Source organism: Saimiri boliviensis, chromosome 4 (assembly GCF_048565385.1).
Source record: "Saimiri boliviensis isolate mSaiBol1 chromosome 4, mSaiBol1.pri, whole genome shotgun sequence".
Classification (NCBI taxonomy): domain Eukaryota; kingdom Metazoa; phylum Chordata; class Mammalia; order Primates; family Cebidae; genus Saimiri; species Saimiri boliviensis.
The window spans coordinates 116,507,735-116,534,559 of NC_133452.1; the positions used below are offsets into that span (position 1 = coordinate 116,507,735).

Consider the following 26,825-nt stretch of genomic DNA (forward strand, 5'->3'; position numbering starts at 1 on the left):
CTTTTGTATTTTTAGTAGAGATGGGGTTTCACCATGTTGACCAGGCTGGTCTTGAACTCCTGACCTCAAGTGATCCACCCACTTCAGCCTCCCAAAGTGTTGGGATTACAGGTGAGAGTCACTGAGCCCAGCCTATGGTCAATTTTAAAGACAGGGTTGCATGACAGGCTAGATCTTAGTAACCAGGTTACCATGCAGGCTTTAAATGAACTGTAAATGTGATTCTTTTTCCTGAGTTTGAGAAGAGAATAGAAACTACAAATTCATAAGACCTGAAAGGTCTTGAAAGAAGATTACTTTGAAGGAGTCCTTTGACTTAATGCCAGTTTTCTGAACAGTAAAATGGGGAGACCAATCATACCTCCCTCACTGTGTTGATAATTGTACAAGGTAATCCATGTAAAGGGTTTAGCATGGTGCCTGGTGCATAGGAATGCCAATTAATCTTAACTAGGTAATTACTGTTCCTCATCATAGGGTTTTGGCTTCAGCAACTGGCTGGCTGGTACTGCCATTTATAAGCATAACAGTAATTATTATTCCTAATACCCTGTGTCCATAGGACTCCCCATCATAAGCCAGGCTCAATTCTCAGCACTTTATACATGCAAATTCATTTAATCTTCCTAATAATCTAGGGGACAAGAACAATTATTGTTTCAATTTTACAGATGACGAAAATAAGGCAAAAAGGGTTAAGAAAGTTGCTCTGTACCACACACCTTCTAAGTGATAAAACTGAGTTTCAATTCAGACATCCTGGCTACAATCTTGTTCTCAGCCCATACACTGTACTGCTCTGTATATGGAAAAAACAGGAGAAGAACCAACTATTAGACAGAGCTCTAATTCTCTGCTTTGTCCTGTTTTTTGAGATGGAGTCTAGCTCTCTCGCCCAGGCTGGAGTAGTGCAGTGGTGTGATCTTGGCTCACTGCAGCCTCCACCTCCTGGGTTCAAGCAATTCTCCTGCCTCAGCCTTCTGAGTAACTGGGACTACAGGCACACACCACCATGCCCAGCGAATTACTGTATTTTTAGAAGAGATGGAGTTTCACTATGTTGGACAAGCTGGTATCAAACTCCTGACGCCAAATGATCTGCACACTTCATCCTCCCACAGTGCTGGGATTACAGGCGTGAGCCACTGCGCCTGGTCCTTCATTCTTAAACTGTATCTATCTATCTATTTATTTATTTATTTATTGTGGCCACCCTCCCAACACTTCCCATTCCTTTCCACATTTGAATTCTCTTCAGCAATTATCACTAATTTAGTATATTTTTAAAAATGATTATTGTCTGTCTCTCCCACTAAAATGTTAAGCTTTGCTATGGTAAAATTTGTCTGTTTATCCATTGCTGTTTCAGTGTCTGGCCCACAGAGGATACTTAATACATATCACATGAATGAAGAGATTTCCTCTTATCTTCATGGCAATCCTACACGCAGACAGTTTCATCCATTTATTCCACTGTTACTCTGCCAGGCCCTATGCTATGTAAAGATGGGGTAAGGGACACAGTAGTGACTGTGAAATACAAGGCTCCTTCCCTCACAGGGTTGAGAGTACTGAAGCAGGCCAGAAAAAAGGCAAACAAACAAATATATACAAGAATAACAAACTCTGGCAAGGCTAGACAGGGAAAGTACAAAGTGCCTCATCATCTCAGTTTCTTCTTACAAGGGCATCCTAAGGCAGGTGTTAGAAGGAAACTGAAACCCAGAAAGCAGCAGCCTCTGAGAGCTCCAGTTCAAACCCAGATCTGCTTCATCCAAACCCCTGGGTCACTTAGGTCTCGCTTACATTCAATCCCTGGAGAAGTCAGTTATACTCCTGAGCCACACACCAAAAGGCAACTAGACTTTTGCGGGTATGAGTGTCACACTCCCTCAAGGTGGGTATTCTCTGCTGAGGTCATTATTGTAGCTACTTACACTAAGCCCAGATGTTTGAACCTATTCTATTGAGGAACCACATTGCTTGGACTCTGGAAGAAGGTGTAAAGGCCAAGGAAAAACTCCCGCCTTGGCCTCTGAAGGTTTGCTGAAAATCAACTGACAAAAGACAGATTAATAGAAGAAAATGCATATGGATTTTATTTTATCCTGCGTAGCACAGGGGAACTGCAGGAGAATGATTACCCAAACTCTATCTCTTTGAAAACTAACAGATTTCACCAAAATCATAAAGCCCCTCTCTAGGCAAAAGAAAAAGGATACAGAATTTACCCTGAAAATTTTTCAAATATTCATTCTTTTATTACTGTTATATTGTGAATAAACTCTCCCTCATACTCATCATCACTCTGTTTTCTAAAGAATTCCATGCTTTAACTGCAATGCAAGTTAACTTTTTCCTACTCTTTGACTTCCCTTGAAGGTCTACTGGAAGTTCTTTCTCACTCATCTCTGTGGCTCACTGGAGGTCTTAGCTCAAGCTGCCATAAGAAAATATCATACCCTAGGTAGAGTAAACAACAGAAATTTATTTATTTTCTCACAGTTCTGGAGGCTGGTAGGCTGAAATCAGGGTGCTAGCATGGGTGGGTCTCATGAGCGCTTTCTTCTTGGCTTACAGATGGTTGTCTCTTGCTATGTCCTCACGTGGCAGAGAAAGAGAGACAGCAAGCTCTCTGGTATCTCTTCTTATAAGGGCATTATTCCCACCATGAGGAGACACCATCAGCTTTATTATTGTCTGCTTATAATAAAATCCACCCATTTTAAGTATGCAGTTGAGTAAATTTTAACAAATGTTTACAGTCAAGTAAATAACACAAAGTGTAAAACAGTTCCATCCCTTAAAGGGTTACCCTACTCTCAAGATGTAAACCTAATCATCTCCCAAAGGGCCCATCTCCATATACCATCACATGGGGGGTTAGAGCTCCAACAAATGAATTTTGGGGGGACATAATTCAGTCCATAGCACTGGGGAAGAAAGAACAGGTCAAGACGTCCCTCTTCCTCACCGCTACTTCCAGCCTTTCATTCCAGTGCTACACCTTTATAGCCTTTCTTTTTGGAATTCTGTAACATTTACTTATCCAATGCTTTTCTCCAGTCTTAAAATAAACTCAAAGATTCTTCTACCTTTTTGGATGGGATCAATATCTGGTTCATTGTTTCATCTCTCTCTCCCCATCATTCCTAATATCAACATTCACATTAATGAATCATCACATACTGAGACTACAGAGGCCACCAATCCCTTTCCTGATGACTTTCATATCTACTTCTGCCGTCCACTGGAGTTTATTATTTTTTGAATATGTTCCTTCTCCAAATCCCAGACTCTTGTGAGCACTCTTCTGAGCACAACCTCCTATACTTCCATGTCTCTTCTTCCTCACATTTGTTTAACCCAATTTTTGCCCTTATAATAACCTACAGTTTTCTGAAACGTTTTGTTCTCACCATTAGCACCCTGGTTCCTGCTCTCGGTGTCACATTTTAGACTAATGCAACAGAATCTCTCTTCCACATTGTACTAAGTGAAAGGAACCAGACACCAAAGATTACATATTGTAGAGTTTGATTTATATAAAATCCGAGAAAGAGCAAAACTACAGGGATAGAGAACAGATCAATGGTTGCTGGGAGGAGGTGGAGAGAGGATGAACTGCCTGGTGCCTCTTTAGGGGACAGAACTATTTCATACTTTGTGTGGTTTCTGTGACTGTAAACATTTGTTAAAATTCACTAACTGGGCACAGTTGCTCACGCCTGTAATCCCAGCACTTTGGGAGGCTGAGGCAGGTGGATCAAAAGGTCAGGAGTTCGAGACCAGCCTGGCCAACATGGTGAAACCCCATCTCTACTACAAATACAAAAATTAGCCAGGCATGTTGGCGGGTGCCTGTAATCCCAGCTACGTGGGAGGCAGATGCAGGAGAATGGCTTGAACCTGGAAGGCAGAGGTTGCAGTGAGCTGAGACCGTGCCTCTGTACTCCAGTGGGCAATGGAGCAAGGCAAGACTCTGCCTTTAAAAAAAAAAAAAAAAAGAAAGAAAAAGAAAAAAATAACCAACCAACCAAAAAACACCTTACTCAACCATGTATTTAACATGGGTGAATTTTATTATATGCAGATTATATTTAATAAAGCTAATTAAAACAATCTCTATCCAAATACATTTCCTTACTGCTCACTGCATAAAGCCCTTACATTGTAACCTGGCAGTTCAGGCCCTCCCAGATTCAAGCTGAACCTGCATTTTTAGCTTTTTATTCAATTAATTCAAGCCTATCCAACTTACAGTCCAGGGGCTGCATGTGGCCCAGGATGGCTTTGAAAAGTGGCCTAACACAAATTCATGAACTTTCTTAAAACACTGTTTTTTTGTGTAATTTTTTTTTTTAGTGAATCAGCTATTGTTAGTGTTAGTGTATTTTATGTGTGGCCTAAGACAATTTTTCTAGGCTGGGCGCGGTGGCTCAAGCCTGTAATCCCAGCACTTTGGGAGGCCGAGGCGGGTGGATCACGAGGTCAAGAGATCGAGACCATCCTGGTCAACATGGTGAAATCCCGTCTCTACTAAAAATACTAAAAATTAGCTGGGCATGGTGGCGTGTGCCTGTAATCCCAGCTACTCAGGAGGCTGAGGCAGGAGAATTGCCTGAACCCAGGAGGCGGAGGTTGCGGTGAGCCGAGATCGTGCCATTGCACTCCAGCCTGGGCAACAAGAGCGAAACTCCGTCTCAAAAAAAAAAAAAAAAAAAAAAAAAGACAATTTTTCTGCCAACGTGGCCCAGGAAAGCCAAAAGACTGGACACCTCTGTATTAACTGAATATATGTATAATTTATGCTGAAGCCAAAGAGGCCCATTAGCTATGTCTTCTAAGTGTTAATGTTCTGCAGCCTCTTTCTCTTTGACCACAACTTTCTCCAGCTATTTTGAGATATTTTCTTTACCATACCTTATCTATTTATAAAAATTTTATTTTTCGGGTTGGTCATGGTGGCTCACGCCTATAACCCCAGCATTTTGGGAGGCCAAGGCAGGTGGATCACCTGAGGTCAGGAGTTCGAGACCATCCTGACCAACATGGCGAAATCCTGTCTCTACCAAAAGTACAAAAATTAAGCCACGCATGGTGGTGGATGCCTGTAATCCCAGCTACTTGGAAGTTTGAGGCAGGAGAATCGCTTGAACCTGGGAGGCAGAGGTTACAGTACGCCGAGATTGTGCCATAGTACTCCAGCCTGGTGACAGAGCAAGACACCATCTCAAAAAAAAAAATATATATATATATATATATATATATATATATATATATATATATATAGACCCTAGACCCCAGCTCTCTTTTGTCTACTTTTCTCTGATCTTTTTGTGTATCTCTCACGCTAGTCAGCATATGATGTCCTGCTCATAGTTATTTACATCATCTTCCCTTCTTATTCATCTTTATATCAAGCAGGGTGCCCAGCTACATTGTCTTTTATCATCTTAATAATCTAATCTTTTCAAGGAGACAATCTACACAGTTTTCTTAGAATAAACAGATACTAGATGCAGGGAGACAAGACTAGAAGGAAGGAAAGAAGGAAGGAGAGAGGTTTGTTAGGAGACCAGTGAGAGACTGACAGCTTGAATTTGGGCCTTATTGGTAGGCTGAGTAAGAGGGAATACATTTGAGAGATGTTAGGAGGGTAGAAGTAACAGGACTTGGTTAGTGATCTGTCACAGGAGACAGGAAGAGGCAGGAGTGAAGGATTATCCCCAGATTTTGGGCTCGGGTAACCTGGTAAATGGGGTGGACTGGAAATCCAGAAGGAAGGAGAGGATATGAGGTCAGGCTGAAGGTGAGTTGGAACAATGGGTACAGGATGACTTTAGTTTGGGAAATGTTAATTTTGAGACATTTGGAATATGCAAAGAAAGATATTCAGGAGGCAAATGGAGACAGGAGACTGACACCCAGAAAAGAGGTCTGATTAGAAGTATGAACGTGTGAATCATCAACACATAACTGATATTTAAAATCACTTTAAGCCGGGTGCGGTGGTTCTTGCCTGTAATCTCAGCACTTTGGGAGGCTGAGGTGGGAGCATCGTTTGAGCTCAGGAGTTCAAGACCAACCTGGGCAACATAGTGAGACTCTGTCTCTTTAAAAAAATTGAAAAATTAACCCCGTGTGGTGGTACGTGTCTGTAACCCCAGTTACAAGAGAGGCTAGTTACAAGGGAAGATCATTTGAACCCAAGAAGTTGAGGCTTCAGTGAGCTGTGACAGTACCATCACACTCCAGCCTTGGTGACAGAGTAAGACTCTGCCTCAATCAATCAAATCATTTTAGGGAAATATGATATCTCCCTAGAAATGCTTAGGGGGCTAACAACAGAGGCCTAGCAAATACTCACATTTAGGTGTTGGACAGAAGCAGAGGATCTTTAAAAGGGGCCCAGGAAGAAATGGTTGAAGAAACAGAGTGAGAAACTAAATAAAGCATGCCAGGTATAGTGGCTCACATTTGTAATTCCAGCACTTTGGGAGGCCGAGGCAGGAGGGCTGCTTGAGCCCAGGAGTTGAGGCCAGCCTGGTTAACATGGCAAGACCTCATCTCTACAAAAAAGTTTTTAAAATTAGCTAGGCATGGTGGTATGTGCCTGTGGTCTCAGTTACTCAGGAGACTAAAGCAGGAGAATAGTTTGAGCCAGGAAGGTTGAGGCTGCAGTGAACTATGTGTGTTCATGCCACTGAACTTTAGCCTGGGCAACAGAGCAAAACTTTGTCTCAAAAAACAAAACGAAACAAAACACACACACACACACACACACACACACACACACACACACACACACACATACACACAATGAAACTAAGGAAAGCATAAGGGAAATCATGGCAGGAGATTTCCAAAAGGAACTGTTAACACTGTCAAAGATTGTGGATTGTTCAAATAAAACAAGGATCGAAGAGCACCTGCTGTATTTGGTGATATTTATCAGTACAGTTTCTAAGCAATGCTAGGTTCAACATTAACTTGAGTGATACAAAACTTACGTTGAATGCCTGCCTACCATTATGTCAAATATATGATTAGCTTATAAAATGTGCTGCTTTTTGCTTTCTTCTTTTCTCACTGTGGTAAAATACATACAACATAGTATTTATCACTTAACCATTTGTAAGCTTACAATTTGGTAGTATCAAATACATTCACGGCTAGGTGCAGTGGCTCATGCCTGTAATCCCAGCACTTTGGGAGGCTGAAGCAGGTGGATCACCTGAGGTCAGGAGTTCAAGATCAGCCTGGCCAACATGGTGAAACCCCATTTCTACTACAAACACAACAATGAGCCAGCGTGGTGGTGTACCTGTAATCCCAGCTACTCAGGAGGCTGAGACAGGAGAATTGCATGAACCCAGGAGGCAGAGGTTGCAGTGAGCCAAAATCATGCCACTGCACTCCAGCCTAGGTGAAAGAATGAGACTCTATCTCAAAAACAAAAGCAACAACAAAAATATATTCACAGTATTGTACAACCATTACTACTATCTATACCTAAAATGTTTTCATCATCCCCACAATGAACTCTGTATCCACTAAACAGTAACTTCCCCCTTAGTTCCCTGAGGCTCTGATAACCTCTATTCTACTTTCTGTCTCTATGGATTTATCTATTCTAGGTACTTTATATAAGTGGAATCATATAATATTTGCCCTTCTGGGTCTAGCTTATTTCACTAAGCATAATGTTTTCAAGGTCCATCCATGTTGTAGCATACATTAAAATTTAATTGCTTTTTATGACTGAATGGTTTTCTACTGTCCATATATGCTACATTTTTTTTTTTGAGGCGGAGTTTCGCTCGTTACCCAGGCTGGAGTGCAACGGCGTGATCGTGGCTTACTGCAACCTCCGCCTCCCGGGTTCAGGCAATTCTCCTGCCTCAGCCTCCTGAGTAGCTGGGATCACAGGCACGCACCACCATGCCCAGCTAATGTTTTGTATTTTTTTTAGTAGAGATGGGGTTTCACCTTGTTGACCAGGATGGTCTCGATCTCTTGACCTCGTGATCCACCCGCCTTGGCCTCCCAAAGTGCTGGGATTACAGGCTTGAGCCACCGCGCCCGGCCAGATATATGCTACATTTTGCTTAAGCTTTCATTTGTTCATGAACATTGAGTTGTTTCCACCTTTTGGCTACTGTTAATAATACGACGAACATAGGTATAGAGATATCTGTTCAAGTCCCTGCTTTCAATCCCTTTAGATATACACCTAAGAGTGGAATTGCTGGGTCAAACAGTAGTTCTATGTGTGACTTTTTGAGGAATAGCTATACTGTTTTCCACAGTGGCCACAACGTTTTATATTCCCACCAGAAATGCATGAAGGTTTCAATTTCCCCACATCCTTCCCAACACCTGTTATTTTCCATTTTTTTCTATTATAGCCATCCTAGTGGGTGTGAAGTAATATCTCATAAGTTTCATTTGCATTTCCCTAATGATAATGACGCTAAGCTTCTTTCCATGTGTTTGCTGGCCACTTGTACATTTGTATACCTTCTTTGGAGAAATGTCTAATCAAGTACTTTGCTATTTTTGATTTTTTTAATCAATTATTAGAGTTCACACACACACATATATATAATATACACACATTATATATTTGTTACTTATCACACCTCATTATTCATATAACAAAATATATAAGTTGAGACTCAAGTGCTTTGCTATTTTTGATTTTTTGTTGAGTTATTAAAGTTCTTTATATATATAATATACACATTATAGATATATAAAGTGGCTATATTTGTTATACGTCATTATTCACATAAGTTAAGGCCTTCTTTGACACAAATAACATGATGTTGATATTATTTGTATCAAAGGTCTTAACTTATGTGAATAATAAGGTATAATAAAGCCACTTGTGGCTCAAGCCTGTAATCCCAGCACTTTGGGAGGCCGAGGCGGTTGGATCACGAGGTCAAGAGAACAAGACCATCCTGGTCAACATGGTGAAACCCTGTCTCTACTAAAAATAGAAAACATTAGCTGGGCATGGTGGCACGTGCCTGTAATCCCAGCTACTGAGGAGGCTGAGGCAGGAGAATTGCCTGAACCCAGGAGGCGGAGGTTGCGGTGAGCCGAGATCATGCCATTGCACTCCAGCCTGGGTAACAAGAGCGAAACTCCGTCTCAAAAAAAAAAAAAAAAAAAAAATACAGCCACTTTATATATATAATGTGTATATTATACAAATAACATGATGTCATTGTATCAACAAATATATTTTTATATATTTTGTTATGTGAACTTGTATATTTTATGGAATAATGAAGTAAAATAAATAAAACAAACATAATCAAATACCTGTTAGAGTCTTGAAAATTTTTCTTATTAAGAAACCCACATGTATTGTTGGTCAATATAGTGATTTTACTCATTGTTGAAATATGCTTTATTACTAAAGAATTTAAGCAATAACATATTTCTTTTCTTTCATTCATTTTCTCAATAACTAAAACATTTTCCTTGATACTTTAAAAATTGAGAGGTGCTTAACTATACTTACTTTCCAGTGGTTCTTTCTCTAAGTGGGTACCCTCTGGTGCATCAAAACGACCTTCTGGTAACTTTGGCTTCTTAAGGGACTGTTTGACAAGTTCAGACTTTCCTCCTTGAGAAGAACTTGTTTTCCTCAGAGAATGACGCAAAAGCGGTGATCCTAGAAAAGTAGGGATAACAGAAAAATATTATTCCACTTCAAACATTTATAAATTTTATTTATTTGTTTTTAGTTTATACATTCACATTTCTCAAAGTACAAAAAGATACAGAGTGGAAATTCTTCCTTAGGCAGCCATTTCCCTTCCTGGATGACTACCAGTCTGAAAAGAAGGGCTATGAAATAAATTAGTTAACCATTATCAACATTGCAGAAACTTGTATTAAAACATTAATACCTATCTGAAGCAATGCCAAAAAAAAAAAAAAAAAAGGAGTTTGAATATTAAGAGTAACTTAGTGGCCGGGCGCGGTGGCTCAAGCCTGTAATCCCAGCACTTTGGGAGGCCGAGGCGGGTGGATCACGAGGTCGAGAGATCGAGACCATCCTGGTCAACATGTGAAACCCCGTCTCTACTAAAAATACAAAAAAACTAGCTGGGCGTGGTGGCGCGTGCCTGTAATCCCAGCTACTTAGGAGGCTGAGGCAGGAGAATTGCCTGAACCCAGGAGGCGGAGGTTGCGGTGAGCCGAGATCGCGCCATTGCACTCCAGCCTGGGTAACAAGAGCGGAACTCCGTCTCAAAAAAAAAAAAAAAAAAAAAAAAAAAAAAAAAAAAAGAGTAACTTAGTGGTACAAACTTTTCAAGAACAATATTTAGGATTCAAATCTCTGTATTGTTCCAATTTTATTATATATGCTGCTGAAGCGAGCACTAGGATTCAACTCTAAAAGTCACAAGTGGCTATATTTAAATCCTAATTATGGTCCTTTTTTCTGTCAACCAAAACTTTAAGAATACATCAAGTTGGGCACAGTGGCATGCACCTGTAGTCTTAGCTATGCAGGAGGTTGAAGAGGGAGGATTGCTTGAGTCCAGGAGTTCGACTCTAGTCTGGGTAACATAGTGAGACCATGTCTCTAAAAAAACATCGTTTTATGGGGAAAGAACTCCCTATTTGATAAATGGTGCTGGGATAGTTGGCAGCTATATGCAGAACAATGAAACTAAACCCCTATCTGTCATCACATACAAAAATTAACTTGAGATGGATTAAAGATTTAAATGTAAGACCTCAAACTGCTAGAATCCTACAAGAAAACCTAGGAAACACTATTCTGAACATTGACCTTGGTAAAGAATTTATACCTAAGTCCTCAAAAGCAATTGGAACAAAAACAAAAATTGCCAAATGGGACCTAATTAAACTAAAAGCTTCTGTACAGTTAAAAAAAAAAAGAAAGAAAGAAAGAAAGAAAGAAACTACCAAAAGAATGAAGTAAACATACGACTTACAGAACGGGAGAAAATATTTGCAAACTACATATCTGAGAAAAGTCTCATATCCAGAATCCATAAGGAACTTAACTCAACAAGCAAACAACCACATCACTAAAACATAGACAAAAGACATGAGAGAGACACTTCTCAAAAGAAAACATACAAGCGGCCAACAAACATATTAAAAAATGCTCCACATCACAATTATTAGATGAATGCAAATTAAAACCACAATGAGAGACCATGTCACATCAGTCAGAATGTCTATTATTAAAAAGTTAAAAAAACAACAGATGCTGGTGAGGCTGTGAGAAGAGGGAATGCTTACATACTGCTAGTTCAGCCATTGTGGAAAGCAGTTTGGAGAGTTCTCAAAGTAATTAAAATAGAACTATCATTTCACCCAGCAGTCCTGTTGCTGGGTATATACCCAAATGAATGCAAATTTTTCATACCAAAAAGACACATGCACTTGTATGTTCACTGCAGCAAAGACACAGAATCAGCCTAGGTGCCCATCAATGGTGGACTGGATAAAAAAAAAACATGGTATATATATACCATAGAATACGATGCAACCATAAAAATAATGAAATAATGTCCTTTGTGGCAACATGCATGCAGCTGGAGGCCATTATCCTAAGGGAACTAATGCAGGAACAGAAAACCTGCATGAGAATATCATATATTCTCTTGTATAGTTCTATAGAGTGGAACACTGGATACTCAGGAACATCAAGAAGGCAATATTAGAAACTGGGTACTACTATGGGGGAGGGAAGGAGGGAGTACAAAGGTTGAAAAACTAACTTTTGGGTCATTACCTTGGTGGTGGGATTACTTGTACCCCAAATCTCAGCATCACACGTATACCTAGGTTAACAAACCTACATATGTACCTCTGAATCTAAAATAAAACTTGGAATTTTAAAATACACTGGATGTCTGCAATGTGTAAATGAGATCATTTTCTCCCTAGTTTGTAAAGAGAGTTAAACTTTCAGTGCTATGAAAGTTATCCAAACCCTTCTTGAGATAATGTTCAATAAGGGCAAAACCACAGGGAAAAAAGTGATCTCAGCGTTAAGGGTTTTCGGCCTACTAAAGAAATTGCTTCAGAAGCAGAAAAATTTGGGTACAAGTTCCAGCTACAACACTGTGGCAAGCAGAATAGTGGCCTCAAAGATAATCAGAATCCAATACCCAGAATCTGTGAATAAGTTTGGTTACATCGTGAAGAATTTTGGTAGCAGACAGAATTAAGGTTGCTAATCAAATGACCTTAAAATAGGGAGATAATCCAGGATTACGGGGTGGGTCAATGTAACCACAAGGGTCCTTTAAAATGGAAGAGGGAGTTGGAAGACAGACCTGACCCAATGTTGCTGGCTTTAAAGATGGAGGAAGGGGGCAAGCTAAGGAATGTGGGCAGCCTCCAGAAGCTTAAAGAGAGAAAGAAATGGATGCAGCCTCCAGAAGGAACACAGCCCTACTAACTCCCTGGTTTTGGCTCAGTGAGACCCCTTTCAGACTCCTGATCTCCAAAACTGGAAAATGTGTTAAGCCACTAAATTTGTGATAATATGTTATAGCAGCAATAGGAAACAAATGCAACCACTTACTAGGGGTTTGACGTTGGTCAAGTTTCCCTGTTTCCTTCCCTCTAAATAGAAAATCGTAATACCTATCACATGAGATTGCTGAATAAATGGGACAATTATGCATTTAGTGTAGTGACAAACAGTATCTATTGTTATTTTGATGGAATTATTTGTAAGCTCTTAACAGCACTATACATAATTAGAATGTTTTTTCATTACACATACCTTTCTCATATTCTAGCCATCACTACATAATCCTACCTTGTTTAAAGAAATAGACACAAATATATATGCATACAGTTAAGATAAATGAATATGTGTATGTCTGTTTATGTGTACACAGTGAGTAAGGGCATCAATAACTTGAGCCTAACTCTAAGATGCATAAGTTAATTTGCATAAGGGTTTCTGGTGAAGAACAGAAAACTGTATCTTGGGAAAAGGGAAGAATAGCAAAGTCTAAGTTTGAGAAACTAGTCCCTAATATGATGTTGCAGACTTCTTAAAGACTTTATCTGTAGAAAGAGGGTTTACAAGGAAAAGTTGAAAGACCAGTTTTCTCAAGGGACTCTGAGGCCATTGGAAACATAAACAGAACTATTTTTGTAGTCAGGTAACTGTGACAGAATACGGGGGAAGATAATGCCCTGCATTCCTCTATAGTACAAGGTAAGAAGGGACACTGTGCTCCTCGGTACCTGCAGGCTTTACAGCTTTGGACACAAGTGTGTGCACATCAGCCTGCCAGGGGTGCTGGTAGTGAAGCACATACAAGTAGCTTCAAAGGCAGATCATAAGAAACAAAGGGCGTGCCAGATGAGGAGCTAAGCCCAAGGACCACTCCTATTAATTCTGCCTATTAAATAGTATGTGTTCAGCAATAGTAACTGTATTAACGTTTGTATTTCATTTTGGCTATCAGCAGACTTCTGACTACCTTGACCACACAGGAAACAGCTGACAAACTTAAAGTAAAAGCCATCTTTTAACAGTGTAAGGAAATAACCATGAAGCCCAGGTCTTCTACTTCAAGGGGTGGTTTGACTTTATCCAAACCTATTTAGAATTGTGTTTACATGGACAAAATAGACAAGAAAACCTTCTAAAAGAAGAAATAATAAAAGCAAAAGAATGACTCTCTCACACATACATACACATATACAAAAACAACACACAACTCAAAGCTTTTGTCTCTGGCAATTTGAGAAATGAGAAATGCCAAAACCCTACAGACATAAAATACCTAAAAAGGTTAAAAAAAAAAAAAATCCCTTCTAAATCAAAGATAGAACCTTTACAAAAGTAAATAATGATAAACTGAAAAAACAGTCCAGTGAGGTAAACAAAGTGAAAAGCTACATTTCCTGTCTTTTTTTTTTTTTTTGAGACAGAGTAAATATTAGCCACCACACCTAGTTAATTTTTTATATTTTTAGTAGAGATGAGGTTCCATCATGTTGACCAGGCTAGTCTTTTTTTTTTTTTTTTTTTTTTCCAGAGTCTCGCTCTGTCCCCCAGGCTGGAGGGCAGTGGCACAATTTCAGCTCATTGCAACCTTCACTTCCCAGATTCAAGTGATTCTTGTGCCTCACCTCTTGAGTAGATGGGATTACAGGCACCCACCAAAGCGCTGGGCTAATTTTTGTATTTTTAGTAGATAGGGTTTTGCAATGTTGGCCAGGCTGGTATCAAACTCCTGACCTCAAGTGATCCACTTGCTTTGGCCTCCCAAGGTACTGGTGTGAGCCATGGCGCCCAGCCTTCTTGTGTCTTTCCTGCCTATAGTTTGGGATATAGAGCTTTTGGGACAGCAGGGAGATGACAGTCTCTTAAGCCCAAGCAAAACAGAAAGCATATTAGAGGCCAGGACTCAGGAAGGCTCACATACTGAGAAAAGAAAGTAAACTGGAAGATGTTTGTTATTTTTTGAGACAGGGTCTTGCTCTGTTGCCCAGGCTTGATTGAGTATAGTGGCATAAGCATGGCTCACAGTAGCCTTGATCTTCTGGGCTAAGACATCTTCCTGCCTCAGCATCCTCATGAGCTGGGATTATAGCTATGATCCACCATGCCCAGCTAATTTTTTAATTTTTTGTAGAGATGGGGGTGTGGGGGGAGTCTCACTATGTTGCCCAGACTGGTCTTGAACTACTGAGCTCAAGCAATCCTCTTGCCTCAGCCTCCCAAAGTGCTGGGATTACAGGTGTGAGCCACCACACCCAGCTGAAAGATTTAAAACATAGATAAAAACCACCTGGGGGATTTTGTTAAAAAGTACATTCTGAGTACTTTTAGGTGGGACTTGTGATTCTTGCACTTTTAACAAGCTCCCACGTGATGCTTATGATGCTTTTCCAAATACCATGGAACTAGAAGACAGTTAAAGAAGTAAAAGCATCCATGTTAACCTTGGTTCTGAGTGAAGATGTGAAAAAAAGCAGCCCCTCTGAGATTCTGAAGCCACTGGCTGCCCCACATCTGTGTTTAGGCCTAACTACACACTATCTGTATCTTCTTCAGCATCTCCCAGAAATCCCTAATCATCTTTTTTTTTTTTTTTTTTTTTTTTTTGAGATGGAGTCTTGCTCTGTCGCCCAGGCTGGAGGGCAGTGATGCGATCTCAGCTTACTGCAACCTCCACCTCCCACGTTCCAGTGATTCTCCTGCCTCAACCTCTAGAGTAGAGTAGCTGGGATTACACGTGTCTACCACCATGCCTAACTAATTTTTGTGTTTTTAGTAGAGATAGGGTTTCACCATGTAGGCCAGGCTGGTCTTGAACTCCTGACCTCAGGTGATTGATCTGCCTTGGCCTCACAAAGTGTTGGGATTATAGCTGTGAGCCACTGCACCTGGCCACCCCACACACATCTTATTATAAAGTGGACCCAAGCCTAAAGCTGAAGTGTTCCCAGACACATGGCAGAGGTAGATGCAAATCCTCTCAAGAGATATAATTCTCCACTCATGTCTCATGGCGGTCTCACAGAGAGAATCCCAGAAAAACATTCAAGGAAACAAAGCCACCACAAACAAGTCAGTAGAATCAATGCACAAAGTAACAGTGGGACACCAAAGATTTTGTATACAGAATTCAGAATACAAAATCACTGGTAAATTTTTTTAAATTCTTTTTTTGTTTTTCTTCCCTAGACAGAGTTGCACTCTGCTGACCGGGCTGGAGTGTAGTGAGTGGCATGATCTCGGCTCATTGCAACCTCTGCCCGCTGAGTTTAAGCGATTTTCTGCCTTAGCCTCCTGAGTAGCTGGGATTTCAGGCATGTGCCACCATGCTTGGCTAATTTTTGTACTTTTAATAGAGATGGGGTTTTGCCATGCAGGCCAGGCTGGTCTCAAACTCCTGACTTCAGGTGATCCACCTGCCTCGGCCTCCCAGTGCTGGGATTACAGGTGTGAGCCACTGTGCCCTTCTAGACTAATCATTTTTCATCGTTCTCTTATAGCTTACATATTTTTGGTTTTGTGAAAGTTTTTTTTAGGCTGGGCGTGGTGACTCGTGCCTGTAATACCAGTACTTTGGGAGGCCGAGGCAGGCAGATCACTTGAGGTCAGGAGTTCCAGATCAGCCTAGCCAACAAGGTGAAGCCCTGTCTCTACTAAAAATAGAAATAATTAGTTGGGCATGGTGGCAGGTGCCTGTAATTCTAGCTACTTGGGAGGCTGAGGCAGGAGAATCACTTGAACCCTGGAGGCAGAGGTTGCAGTGAGCTGAGATCATGCCACTGCACTCCAGCCTGGGTGACAGAGCAAGGCTCTGCCTCAAAAAAAAAGAAAGAAAGAAAGGAAAGAAAGAAAGAAAGAAAGAAAGAAAGAAAGAAAGAAAGAAAGAAAGAAAGAAAGAAAGAAAGAGAAAGAAAGAAAGAAAAAGAAAGAAAGAAAGAAAGAAAGAAAGAAAGAAAGAAAGAAAAAAAAAAAGAAAGCAAAAAAGAAAAACAAAAATGATTAGGCCACTGGGCAGGGTGCCTGACCCCTGTAATCCCAGCACTTTGGGAGGCTGAGGTGGGCAGATCATGAGGTCAGGCATTGGAGACCAGCCTGGCCAACATGGTGAATCCCAGTCTCTACCAAAAATACAAAAATTAGCCAGGTGAGGTTGTGGGCGCCTGTAATTTCATCTACTTGGAAGGCTGAGGCATGAAAATCGCTTGAACCTGAGAGGCAGAGGTTGCAGCGGGCTGAGATGGTGCCATTGCACTCCAGCCTGGGTGACGAGAGCAAGTCTCCATCTCAAAGAAAAGAAAAATGATTAGGCCAAATTAAAAAAAAAAGAAAAGAAAAGAAAAACATGGAAATTCAGAAATAACAAATCTAAAACTCAATAAAAAGGCCAAATAGCTGGTTGGGCATAGTGGCTCATACCTATAATCCCAGCACTTTGGGAGGCTGAGGTGGGTGGATCACCTGAGGTCAGGGGTTCAAGACCAGCCTGGCCAACATGGGGAGACCTCATCTCTACTAAAAACACAAAAATCAGTCAGGTGTGGTGGCGTGTGCCTATAATCCCAGCTACTCGAGAGGCTGGGGCAGGAGAATCACTTGAACCCGGGAGGTGAAGGTTGCAGTATGCCACTGCCCTCCAGCCTGGGTGACAAAGCAAGACTCTGTCTTAGAAAAAAAAAAAAAAAAAAAGACTTAAAGCGTGGTCAGGTGTGGTGGCTCACGCCTGTAATCCCAGCACTTTGGGAGGCTGAGGCAGGCAGATCACAAGGTGAAGAGATGAGACCACCCTGGCCAACATGGTGAAATCCCATCTCTACTAAAAATACAAAAATTAGCTGGGTGTGGTGGTGTACGCCTGTAGTCCCAGCTACTTGGGAGACTGAGGCAGGAGAAGTGATTGAACCCGGGAGGCGGAGTTTGCATTGAGCCGAGATTGTGCCACTGCACTCCAGCATAGCGCCTGCCGACAGAGTGAGATTCTGTCTGGAAAAAAAAAAAAAAAAAAAAAAAAAAAAAGGATGGAAGTGTTGTAAAGCCTTTGGTAAGGCTACCATGAAAAAATGAGAGAAGGCAAAATAAATAATGTGAGAAAAAGAGAGTACATAATTACATGGAGAGCAGGAAATTAAAAAAAAAACCACAAACTTTATGCCTACATATTGAAACAATACAAAACGAAACGTTCCCAGAAAAAGTTAACTTACCAAAACTGACTTAAGAAGAGGAAACCTGATACGTATAATAATTATATAGAAATTAAACAAGTAATTTAAAGTCTTCCCTCAAAGAGAAGGGCAGGTCTACAGGTCTAAATAGTTTTGCAGGGGAGTTGTAACAAACCCTCAAGGAATAGATAATTACAATCTTAAAAAAAAATTTAACAAAGAAGGGAAAAGGGTGAGTAAAATCCCCAATGTATTTTATGAGGCCAGAATAACCTTAATTTTAAAACCAGGAAAGGCCGGGCGCGGTCGCTCACACCTGTAATCCCAGACTTTGGGAGACCGAGGTGGGCGGATTATGTGGTCAGGAGTTTGAGACCAGGCTGGCCAATATGGTGAAACCCTGTCTCTACTAAAAATACAAAAATTATCTGGATGTGGTGGTATGCACCTATAGTCCTAGCTACTCGGGAGGCTGAGGCAGAAGAATCGCTTGAACCCAGGAGGTTGAAGTTGCAGTGAGCTGAGATCACAACACTGCACTCCAGCCTGGGTGACAGAGGAGACTCCATCTCAAAACAAACAAACAAACAAACAAACAAACAAAAGAAAATCAAATACATAAACAAAATTTTTAAAAATCCCAAAATCCTATGTAGAAAGGGACTTCCTTAAACAGAAAAGGGTATAACTGTAGCTAATATCACACCTTTTTTTCTCATATTTCATGAAATTTTATTTCACAAAGGAAGGGAGTGTAGAAGGCTTGGACTGAAGACCCACAGTTATGGATCATCAAATCCAGTCAGTAAATGTAAATCCAAAATAAAGAGTTACAACAACAACAAAAAGAAGGTAATTTTTTTTTTGTTTAAAAGAACAGAGTTATTTGGGAGATAGCTACAAGTCTTCCCTGAGGATTCGTTTATAAAATATGCCTTAAAAGTTATTAGGAGATGGTGACTTTCAAAAAAAATGTAGCAGTTTTATTTAAATGATTCCAATATCATACCTTAATGAAAAAATACAAATGCATTCCCTTTATAATCACAAACAAGATAAATATGCTTGCTGTCATCACTCCTAGTCAACAAGGTGTTGGACACCTGAGCAAGGAAAGAAAAAGATATAGGGATTAGACAGGGAGGCTGAGGGGGTGTGGTGGCTCAAGCCTGTAATCCCACCACTTTGAGAGACTGAGGCGGGTAGATCACTTGAGGCCAGGAGTTCAAGATCAGCCTGGCTAACACCGCAAAACCCCATCTCTACAAAAAATATATAAAAATTAGCCAGGCATGGCAGCACACACCTGTAATCCCAGGTACTGGAGAGGCTGAGGGAGGAGAATCACTTGATCCTGGAAGGCGGAGGTAGTAGTGAGCCAAGATTGTGCCACTGCACTACAGCCTGGGTGACGGAGCAAGACTCCTCAAAAAAAAAAAAAGGATTAGACAGGGAGAAACTAGACTGTCACTATTTGTAGATAACATGAATGTCTGAGTAGCAAACTCCCCAAAATCTGCAAGTAAATTATTTAAATTAATAAGGTAATTTAGATACAAAATCATTAAGCATCATGTTTCTATACATAAGCAACAGTCAGAAAATGATAAGATTTATTACAAAGTTATGGTTATGGTTATCAAGACAGGCAGTATCAGCAGAGGAATAGACAAATAAGTCAATGAAATTAAAAAAAAAGCCAAGAAATAAACATATGCGTATATATATAAGTAAACTTGATTTATGACGGCTGGCATTATATCAGTAGGGGAAAGGTTCTATAAATGCATGAACCTGGGACAAGGGATTGAGATAAAAAAAAAAAAAAAAGAAACTGGTTTCCTGCCTCACACCATGAACAAAAATCAATTCCTGGTAGAATAAAGGCTTAAATGTGAAAAGCAAAACTATAAACCTTTGAAAAGAAAATATAGGGGCCTATGTCTATGACTTCAGGGTAGAGAAGGGTTTCCTAGACAAGACCACAAGCAGTAGCAATAAACAAAAGGATCAAGACAAAATTTTACAGATAAAATTATCAATATTTTTTTTTAAACATCTGTTTATTAAAAGATATCTTTTATATTGAAGCTGCATGATTGCACATGCAGGCCCATTATTCTATTCTGCCTAGTAGTGACAGAAACAAACCACAAAGTGAGATATTTGACACTTACATAACTAAAAAAGTTTGGTACACAAATACATGTAAAGAATGTAAATAAGAAACAATCTGTTAAGAAAAAAGGCCATGCACAGTGGCTCAAGCCTGTAACCCCAGCACTTTGTGAGGCTGAGGTGGGTAGATCACCTGAGGTCATGGTGAAACCTCGTCTGTATTAAAAATACAAAAATTAGCTGGGCATGGCGGCAGGCGCCTGTAATCTCAGCTACTCGAGAGGCTGAGGCAGGAGAATCATTTGAACTCAGGAGGCAGAGGTTTTAGTAAGCTGAGATCTCATTGCACTCCAGCCTAGGCATCAAGAAACTCTGTCTCAAAAAAAAAAAAAGAAAGATATTTCACGGTAAGTTATTATTGGAAAAAATGTTTTAACTTCTTTAATCACAGAAAAGCAAAATCACAATGAGATATCATTTCATCACCCTCTAGGCTGCCAAAAATTAAAACTTAAGACAAAACTAAGTTTTGGCAAGTTTGTGGAGCAACAGGAACTCTAATATACTGCTGGCACAAGTGAAAATTGCTATAGATTTAGAAAATGTGGTTACACTTTGGCATCATATTGTAAAATTCAAAAGACCTATATCATACTCCAGGAATTCCACTCTCACTAATGCACAAGTAAGGTACACAAGAATGTGTAGCAGCCAATCTTGGTGTTTCTAGAATTACCCAAACATCCTTTGAGAAGGGCAGTGGAAAATGTTATCATATGTTCACACAATTGAATTTAATGAATAATGACAACTTCATCTATCAATGTGGATCAATCACAAAACACAGCGTTAGCTGAAAAAAGGAAAGTCAACAATATGACACCACTTCTATGAAGACTAAAAACACAGTTGCACAGTTATATCAGGAAGCAGCAGCACATAGAGACCTTGGCAATGGAGACTATTTCTCAAATTGGAGAATGAGTTCTTAGATGCTGGTTGTGCTTCATAGCTTACCTGTGTGCTACATATATACATATACATGTGTGTATGTATGTATATATATGTATCGAATACTTCATAATTGTTTAAAACTAGTGAAAGGGGGATGTTAAAAGAACCTTACAAAATTTTAACGTTATTACCTTGAGGTTTGAATAATGTGGGAATTTCACGTTCTGTATTATTAGTTTCTGGACCATTTAACACTTACACAATTAAGTAAAATGTTTGTATTTGGGGAAAATGATTGCACAAGGGAAAACAAATTGCATGGAAATCCAGTGCCATTTACAATGAGGGCAATAACTGTTTTCAATTTACATAACTTCTCCATGTGTCATAAATTAAAACTGTTTCGCATAATCTGGGCTGCTATCTAGTATCTTGAGAAAAATTTCCAACAAAAGTGGGTTTTAAAATGTTGGTTTTATTGAAAGCATGAATGCTTTTTCTTTACTAACAATTCTGGCTTCATCTAATTTACGTTATACTTATTTGCCTTTGACTCACTTTTGCACTTTTCCCATTTTAAAAACTGTAAACTGCCACAAATCCTTTTCTGTTGGAGGCTGGACCAGGAGCGCCCATTACTGTTAATAATGATGTAAGTAATTTTTTTTTTTTGGATGTAAATAAATAAGTAAATCAATGACTCCCATTCCCAAAGCGCCTTCTTTTCCATTTTTCTCAGGGACATCAAAGTGTGGTACACCTCTGCGAGCTCCCAAAGGAACAACCCGGAATGTTTGTGGTACCGCTGGGCCACCGCGTTTCCGGCGGGAAGCGGACCTCCAGGCTGCAAGGGCCTTAGCGATCTTCTCGCTCCAGTCCCACCCGAGACCCGGGACGCTGCAGGCACCTGCCCAGGCCACGGTGTGGTCTGCTGGGTGGGAGAAGCTGGGCAGCCCCTGGCGCCCCCGAACGTTCGGGACACACTCGACTTCCTCCGCGGGAGGCGCCTCTCTCCGCGCTTGGACCTTCAAGACCCCGCCCGCGGCCGTGGCCCCGAGGCCAGGTGCTTACTTGCCGTTCTCCATGCGGTGCCCGAGACCCTGCAAAGGAACCCGTGAAGCCTTGATGGGGTCATGGCGCCGACTCCCCGAGCTCTGCGCAGGCGCAAAGCAGTAGGGGGCGGAGCAAATGGCAGGACGGGGCCTGGAGGGGCTGGGCGGGGCCTCCGTAGGCGGGGCCCCTGTGGCCGGCTTTAGGAATCCGCTCTCTGGGCGCAGGCTCCAGCAGAAAAGGAGTGAGGCAGGGCTCGGCCATTTCGCCAAGAAAGACCCAAGCTACCTGGAACTCCGTGTTAAAACGCCAAGTCGTGGCTGAAGTTAGATGAGAGAATAATGCTGTTCATGCCTGTCAGTCTGAGCCGAAAGGTCCCGTGGAAGATTTCTTTTATAGTGTACAAAGATTGAGTACCTTTTACTCTCTCACTCATGTAAAATGCGTCTTTTACCTAGTTCTCCCTCTGTTTTTTTTTTTTTTTTTTTTGAGACGGAGTTTCGCTCTTGTTACCCAGGCTGGAGTGCAATGGCACAATCTCGGCTCATCGCAACCTCCGCCTCCTGGGTTCAGGCAATTCTCCTGCCTCAGCCTCCTCAGTAGCTGGGATTACAGGCACGTGCCACCATGCCCAGCTAATTTTTTGTATTTTTAGTAGAGACGGGGTTTCACCATGTTGACCAGGATGGTCTTGTTCTCTTGACCTCGTGATCCACCCGCCTCGGCCTCCCAAAGTCCTGGGATTACAGGCGTGAGCCACCAAGCCCGGCTCTGTTTTGTGTTTTAAACCTTTGTTCAGTCAGCTCCTAATTCATCAGCTCTGACCGACTAACCTGATGATATGAAAGGCAACAGTTTTCAGTGAGGTGCAGAGCAAGAGAAGGCTCTCTCTCCATCCAGGCCAGCCTCCAGTGCAAGGAGCTCTGCCACTTGACCCTTACATTCCAACAGCTCTAACAGTGTTGAGTGGATGTGGCAGACCTGGATGTTTTGTGCAAGTCGTGGAAATCTTTACAAAATCTCAGTGAAGGCCCCCAGAATTCTGGAATTTTATCTTTTCTTAAAAAAAAAAAAGTTTCTGGCTAGCTATTGGGCCTTGGTAATGTCTTGACCATGTGACATCAGGTCGCTATGCAATCAAAGTTTCTCATCACGAACTAAGAATTATCTGGTTCTTCTGGATAAGGAGATCTTTTCACGAAGAGAAAGAGGGCCAGGCACAGTGGCTCACTCCTATAATCCCAGCACTTTTTGAGGCCGAGGCAGGTGGATCATCACCTGAGGTCAGGAGTTTGAGACTACTCTGGCCAACATGGTGAAACCCCGTCTCTAGTAAAAATACAAAAATTATCTGGATGTGGTGTCATGCACCTGTGCTACTTGGGAAGCTGAGGTAGAAAAATTGCTTGAACCTGGGAGGCAGGTGAGCAGAAATTATGCCACTGCACTCCAGCCTGGGAGACAGAGCAAGACACCATGTCAAAAAAAGAAAAGAAAAGAAAAAAGAGAGAAAGTGGGATACACAGAACTGAGCCAGAGTAAAAACCGAAACAGTTTTCATTTGCAGGGAGCTCACACTCCTAAGGTCATGCTTTTGACCTTTAGCTTATATCTACAGTTTGATGATTAATTCCTTGTGACTAGTTGACTGAGGAAAAAATTCAAAGTTCGGTGGTGGCTTTGCTCAATAAACTGGCCCAGCAGGCAACTGACTGCTTTTCATATTTAGAGCTCCTTTTAACAGAGGCCCTCAAGGAACAGCAGAGGGTAAGAAAATTCTTTCCAGCATGCAGAACTTAGCTTATTTTATTTTTTTTGACAGGCACACGCCAATACGCCTGGCTGATTTTTCTGTTTTTAGACACAGGGTTTGCCATGTTGGCCAGGCTAGTTTTGAACTCCTGGCCTCAAGGGATCCACCCATCTTGGCCTCCCAAAGTGCTGGGATTACAGATGATGTGAGCCACTGCGCCTGGCCAGAATTTAGCTTATCTTGTATGCTTTGCCTAAAAAGAGATATGGCTTGAGATAAAAATTGATATCATTTCATAGGCAGTGGCTGGTTTGTCAAGTGGCTAGGAACTAGGAATATAAAAGTTCTGGAATAGGTCTTTGGAATAGAACCTCTCAAAGTAGCCTCAAAACATAAAAACATTTGGGTCCTATTGAATGTTAAAAAGAAAAGGCTCCCATTGCAGAAGTGCTCTTAATCAGAACAAGGTTATTATTAGTTATCTATTGCCGCCTCACAAATTATCCCAAATTTATTGGCTTAAAATGATAAACTGTTACTCTTTCACAGTTTTTGTGGGCCACGAATCTAGAAGCCAGAGTGACAGTTGTTTCTGGGTCTTAAATGAGGTTGCAGCCAAGCTGTTGGCTGGAGTCCCAGTCTCATATAAATGCACAACTAAGGGAAGATCTGCTTCCAAGCTCATTCACATGATTATTGGCAAGATTTGGTTCCTTGTGGACTTTGGACTGGAAACTTTCTCAGTTATTTGTTAAGTGGGCTTCTCTAAAGGCTATCTTGCAACATGGCAGCTGGCTTTCCATAGGACAAATGAACCAAAGAGCAAGGAAGACCATGAAGATGGAAGCACTGACCTTCTGTAATCTCGAGAGTGCCATCCCGCCACTTCTACTGTATCCTATCATTAGGTCCAGCCCACCCTCAAAAGGGGATTACACAAGGGCTGCAACAGTGACCCATTCTATGGACATGACTCAGCCTCCTTCCCTGTCCCCCCAACAGCTGTGGACTCAGTAAAAAGGTAGCCATGGTGGCAAGAATGGAGACATACATGTACTTTTAACATCATCTTTCTTCTGTCATGATTGATTGGTTACTACCACTATTTGCCAACTGCAGTGACCAACTTGATCCCCTGATATGCTTTTTTGTGGCCTGGGTGGCAGGTGTGATTACAGCGAAATCCTACTATTATGAAGGAGGTAGCAATTTCTTCTTATAGGAACAGACAATTACTCTGCATTTAGATTCCTTTCCCTGATTCATGCTTATTATACACTCCCTCTGTGGACTCATTGAATACCTTTACACACTACTCCATGCATTTAATACAGTATCCTATACAACATTGCTTCTGGACCAAAGAACTCATTCTGCTGTGAAAGATGTAAAGCAGGGGACTAAAGACTGAAGGATTCAGTCTTACGTATTCCATCATCCAAGAGCGACTGGTTTTATGGAATGATGGGCAGCCTTATTGAAGGTTGTGTTGGAACCAGGTGAGAAAATACACTTTGGGATACTGCCGTAAAGGATTTGTCATATGTTCCAAATGAATTAACAGTATTTGGTGATACCTTTTCTGTTGACAGAGTAACAGAGATCAGAGTAGAAAAGGAGCTAACATTTTACTATTGCATCTGATACACTGATACAAATATATTTTGTTTTCCATTGTGGGAGAAAAGAGACAAGCTGTCATGGCCCCTGAACATGCCTGTATATTACTGAGTGCATTTAGTAATTGCAGACTTACCAGACTGCAAGTTTTATCCATCTCCTGATACTGAGCAGTTTCTGTAGCTAGTCATATAGGCACCTAAGTAGGTCAAGGCAATCACAGCATTCCGACCATTTAACTGCTGCTCCCTGGGGGAAAATGACTAGCTCATTTTGTTGTTTGCTCAAAAACTGCTTGATTCTTGAACCTGAATTCTTTTCCTGTAATGCAACCCCCCATGTGCACAGGTGTCATCTGGCCCTCTGCATCACAGTGTGGGAACTGGGCTACAGGAACTGATGTAAATATGTTGACACTCTGGCTTCTATTTTGCTGTATAAAGCTGTTTTATCTTTTACCCAGGAGTATCCTGTCAGCATCCATGAAACTGCAGCAACCTAGCCTGTAATCTTGTAAGTAGGATAAGATCTTCAATGCTCTTGCTGGCTGTCTCTATGTGTCCAGGCTCTGTTGGTATTAGCAATTTGTGTGTCTAGCTGGACTTGCCACCTGGCCATTTTGACCTCATTTCTCTAGTTAAGGTTAGAGAAAGTGGTGATGGTGCTAGCTGGAATGATTGGCCCTGATGACCATGGAGAAGAGAGTGTAGGGAGAAGAGAATGACCAGAAGTCAGAGATCTCCTGTAATACCTCCTCACAATACCATGTTTTAATATTTTATTTTAAAAAATACCATGCTTAATGGTAAAAGTTACATATAAGACTATTATAACTATATATAGGCAAGACCACCCACACCTCAGATCCCTTGTCATCCACTGGATAAATAAATCTGATCAGCAGAGGTGCTGGTTTAACACAAAGAAAACAGAAAATAGGTGGCAGTGGTGGTAAGTCATAACCATCCATATTCAAGACCAGTGACAGAACTGAGAACTGTATTTGTGATGTGTTATTAGAGAAGCCCGGGACATAAAACATGACGCTGCCTTTACACTATCCTGAAAATTCTGATTCAGTTGGTCTGTAATAGAGTCCTGAAATGTGTATTTTTAAAAGTAGTCCAGGTAATTCTCGCCAAGGATACTTGCAAAGTACTGCTCTATTTTATTTTCTTCTTCACTGGCTCATGCATGTTTATGTAATTTTCTATTTCTTATGTATTACACATATTTGAGTTGGGGTTCCCCCTGTCACCCAGGCTGTAGTTCAGTGGCTCATTGCAGCCTTGAACTCCTGGATTCAAGTGATCCTCCCACCTCAGCCTTCCAAGTAGCTGGGACTATAGGAGCATGCCAGGGCTCGGTTAAATTATTTTCTAGAGATGGGGTCCTGCTATGTTGCCCAGGCTGATCTTGAATTTCTAGCTCAAGCGATCCTCTCACCTCAGCCTCCCAAAGTGCTGGGATTGCAGGCATAAGGCACCATACTCAGCTTCTTTCCTATCTTATTATACTGTTAATATGTGGTGGTGGTGGTTAGGTCACAATTTAGTCTATGAGTTGCAAACTGTTGAGATGAGATTATTACAGAATCAGAGGACATCACACTGAGGCCCTGGACTTAAAA

At 41.1% G+C, this 26,825-nt stretch overlaps 1 protein-coding gene across 1 annotated transcript in view; it reads right to left on the minus strand.

The window, feature by feature from the left end:
* The window catches only part of SDHAF4 (succinate dehydrogenase complex assembly factor 4), a 37,887-nt gene extending 15,948 nt beyond the window's left edge, over positions 1-21,939 (minus strand). Inside the window, exons 1-2 of the mRNA XM_003926337.3 lie at positions 21,844-21,939; positions 9,539-9,691 (exon numbers count right to left, since the gene is read on the minus strand). Coding sequence (XP_003926386.1) covers positions 9,539-9,691; positions 21,844-21,907 — 217 coding nt within the window. The 5' untranslated portion in view covers positions 21,908-21,939. The remainder of the gene's footprint in view (positions 1-9,538; positions 9,692-21,843) is intronic.
* Positions 21,940-26,825: the final 4,886 nt, after the last annotated feature.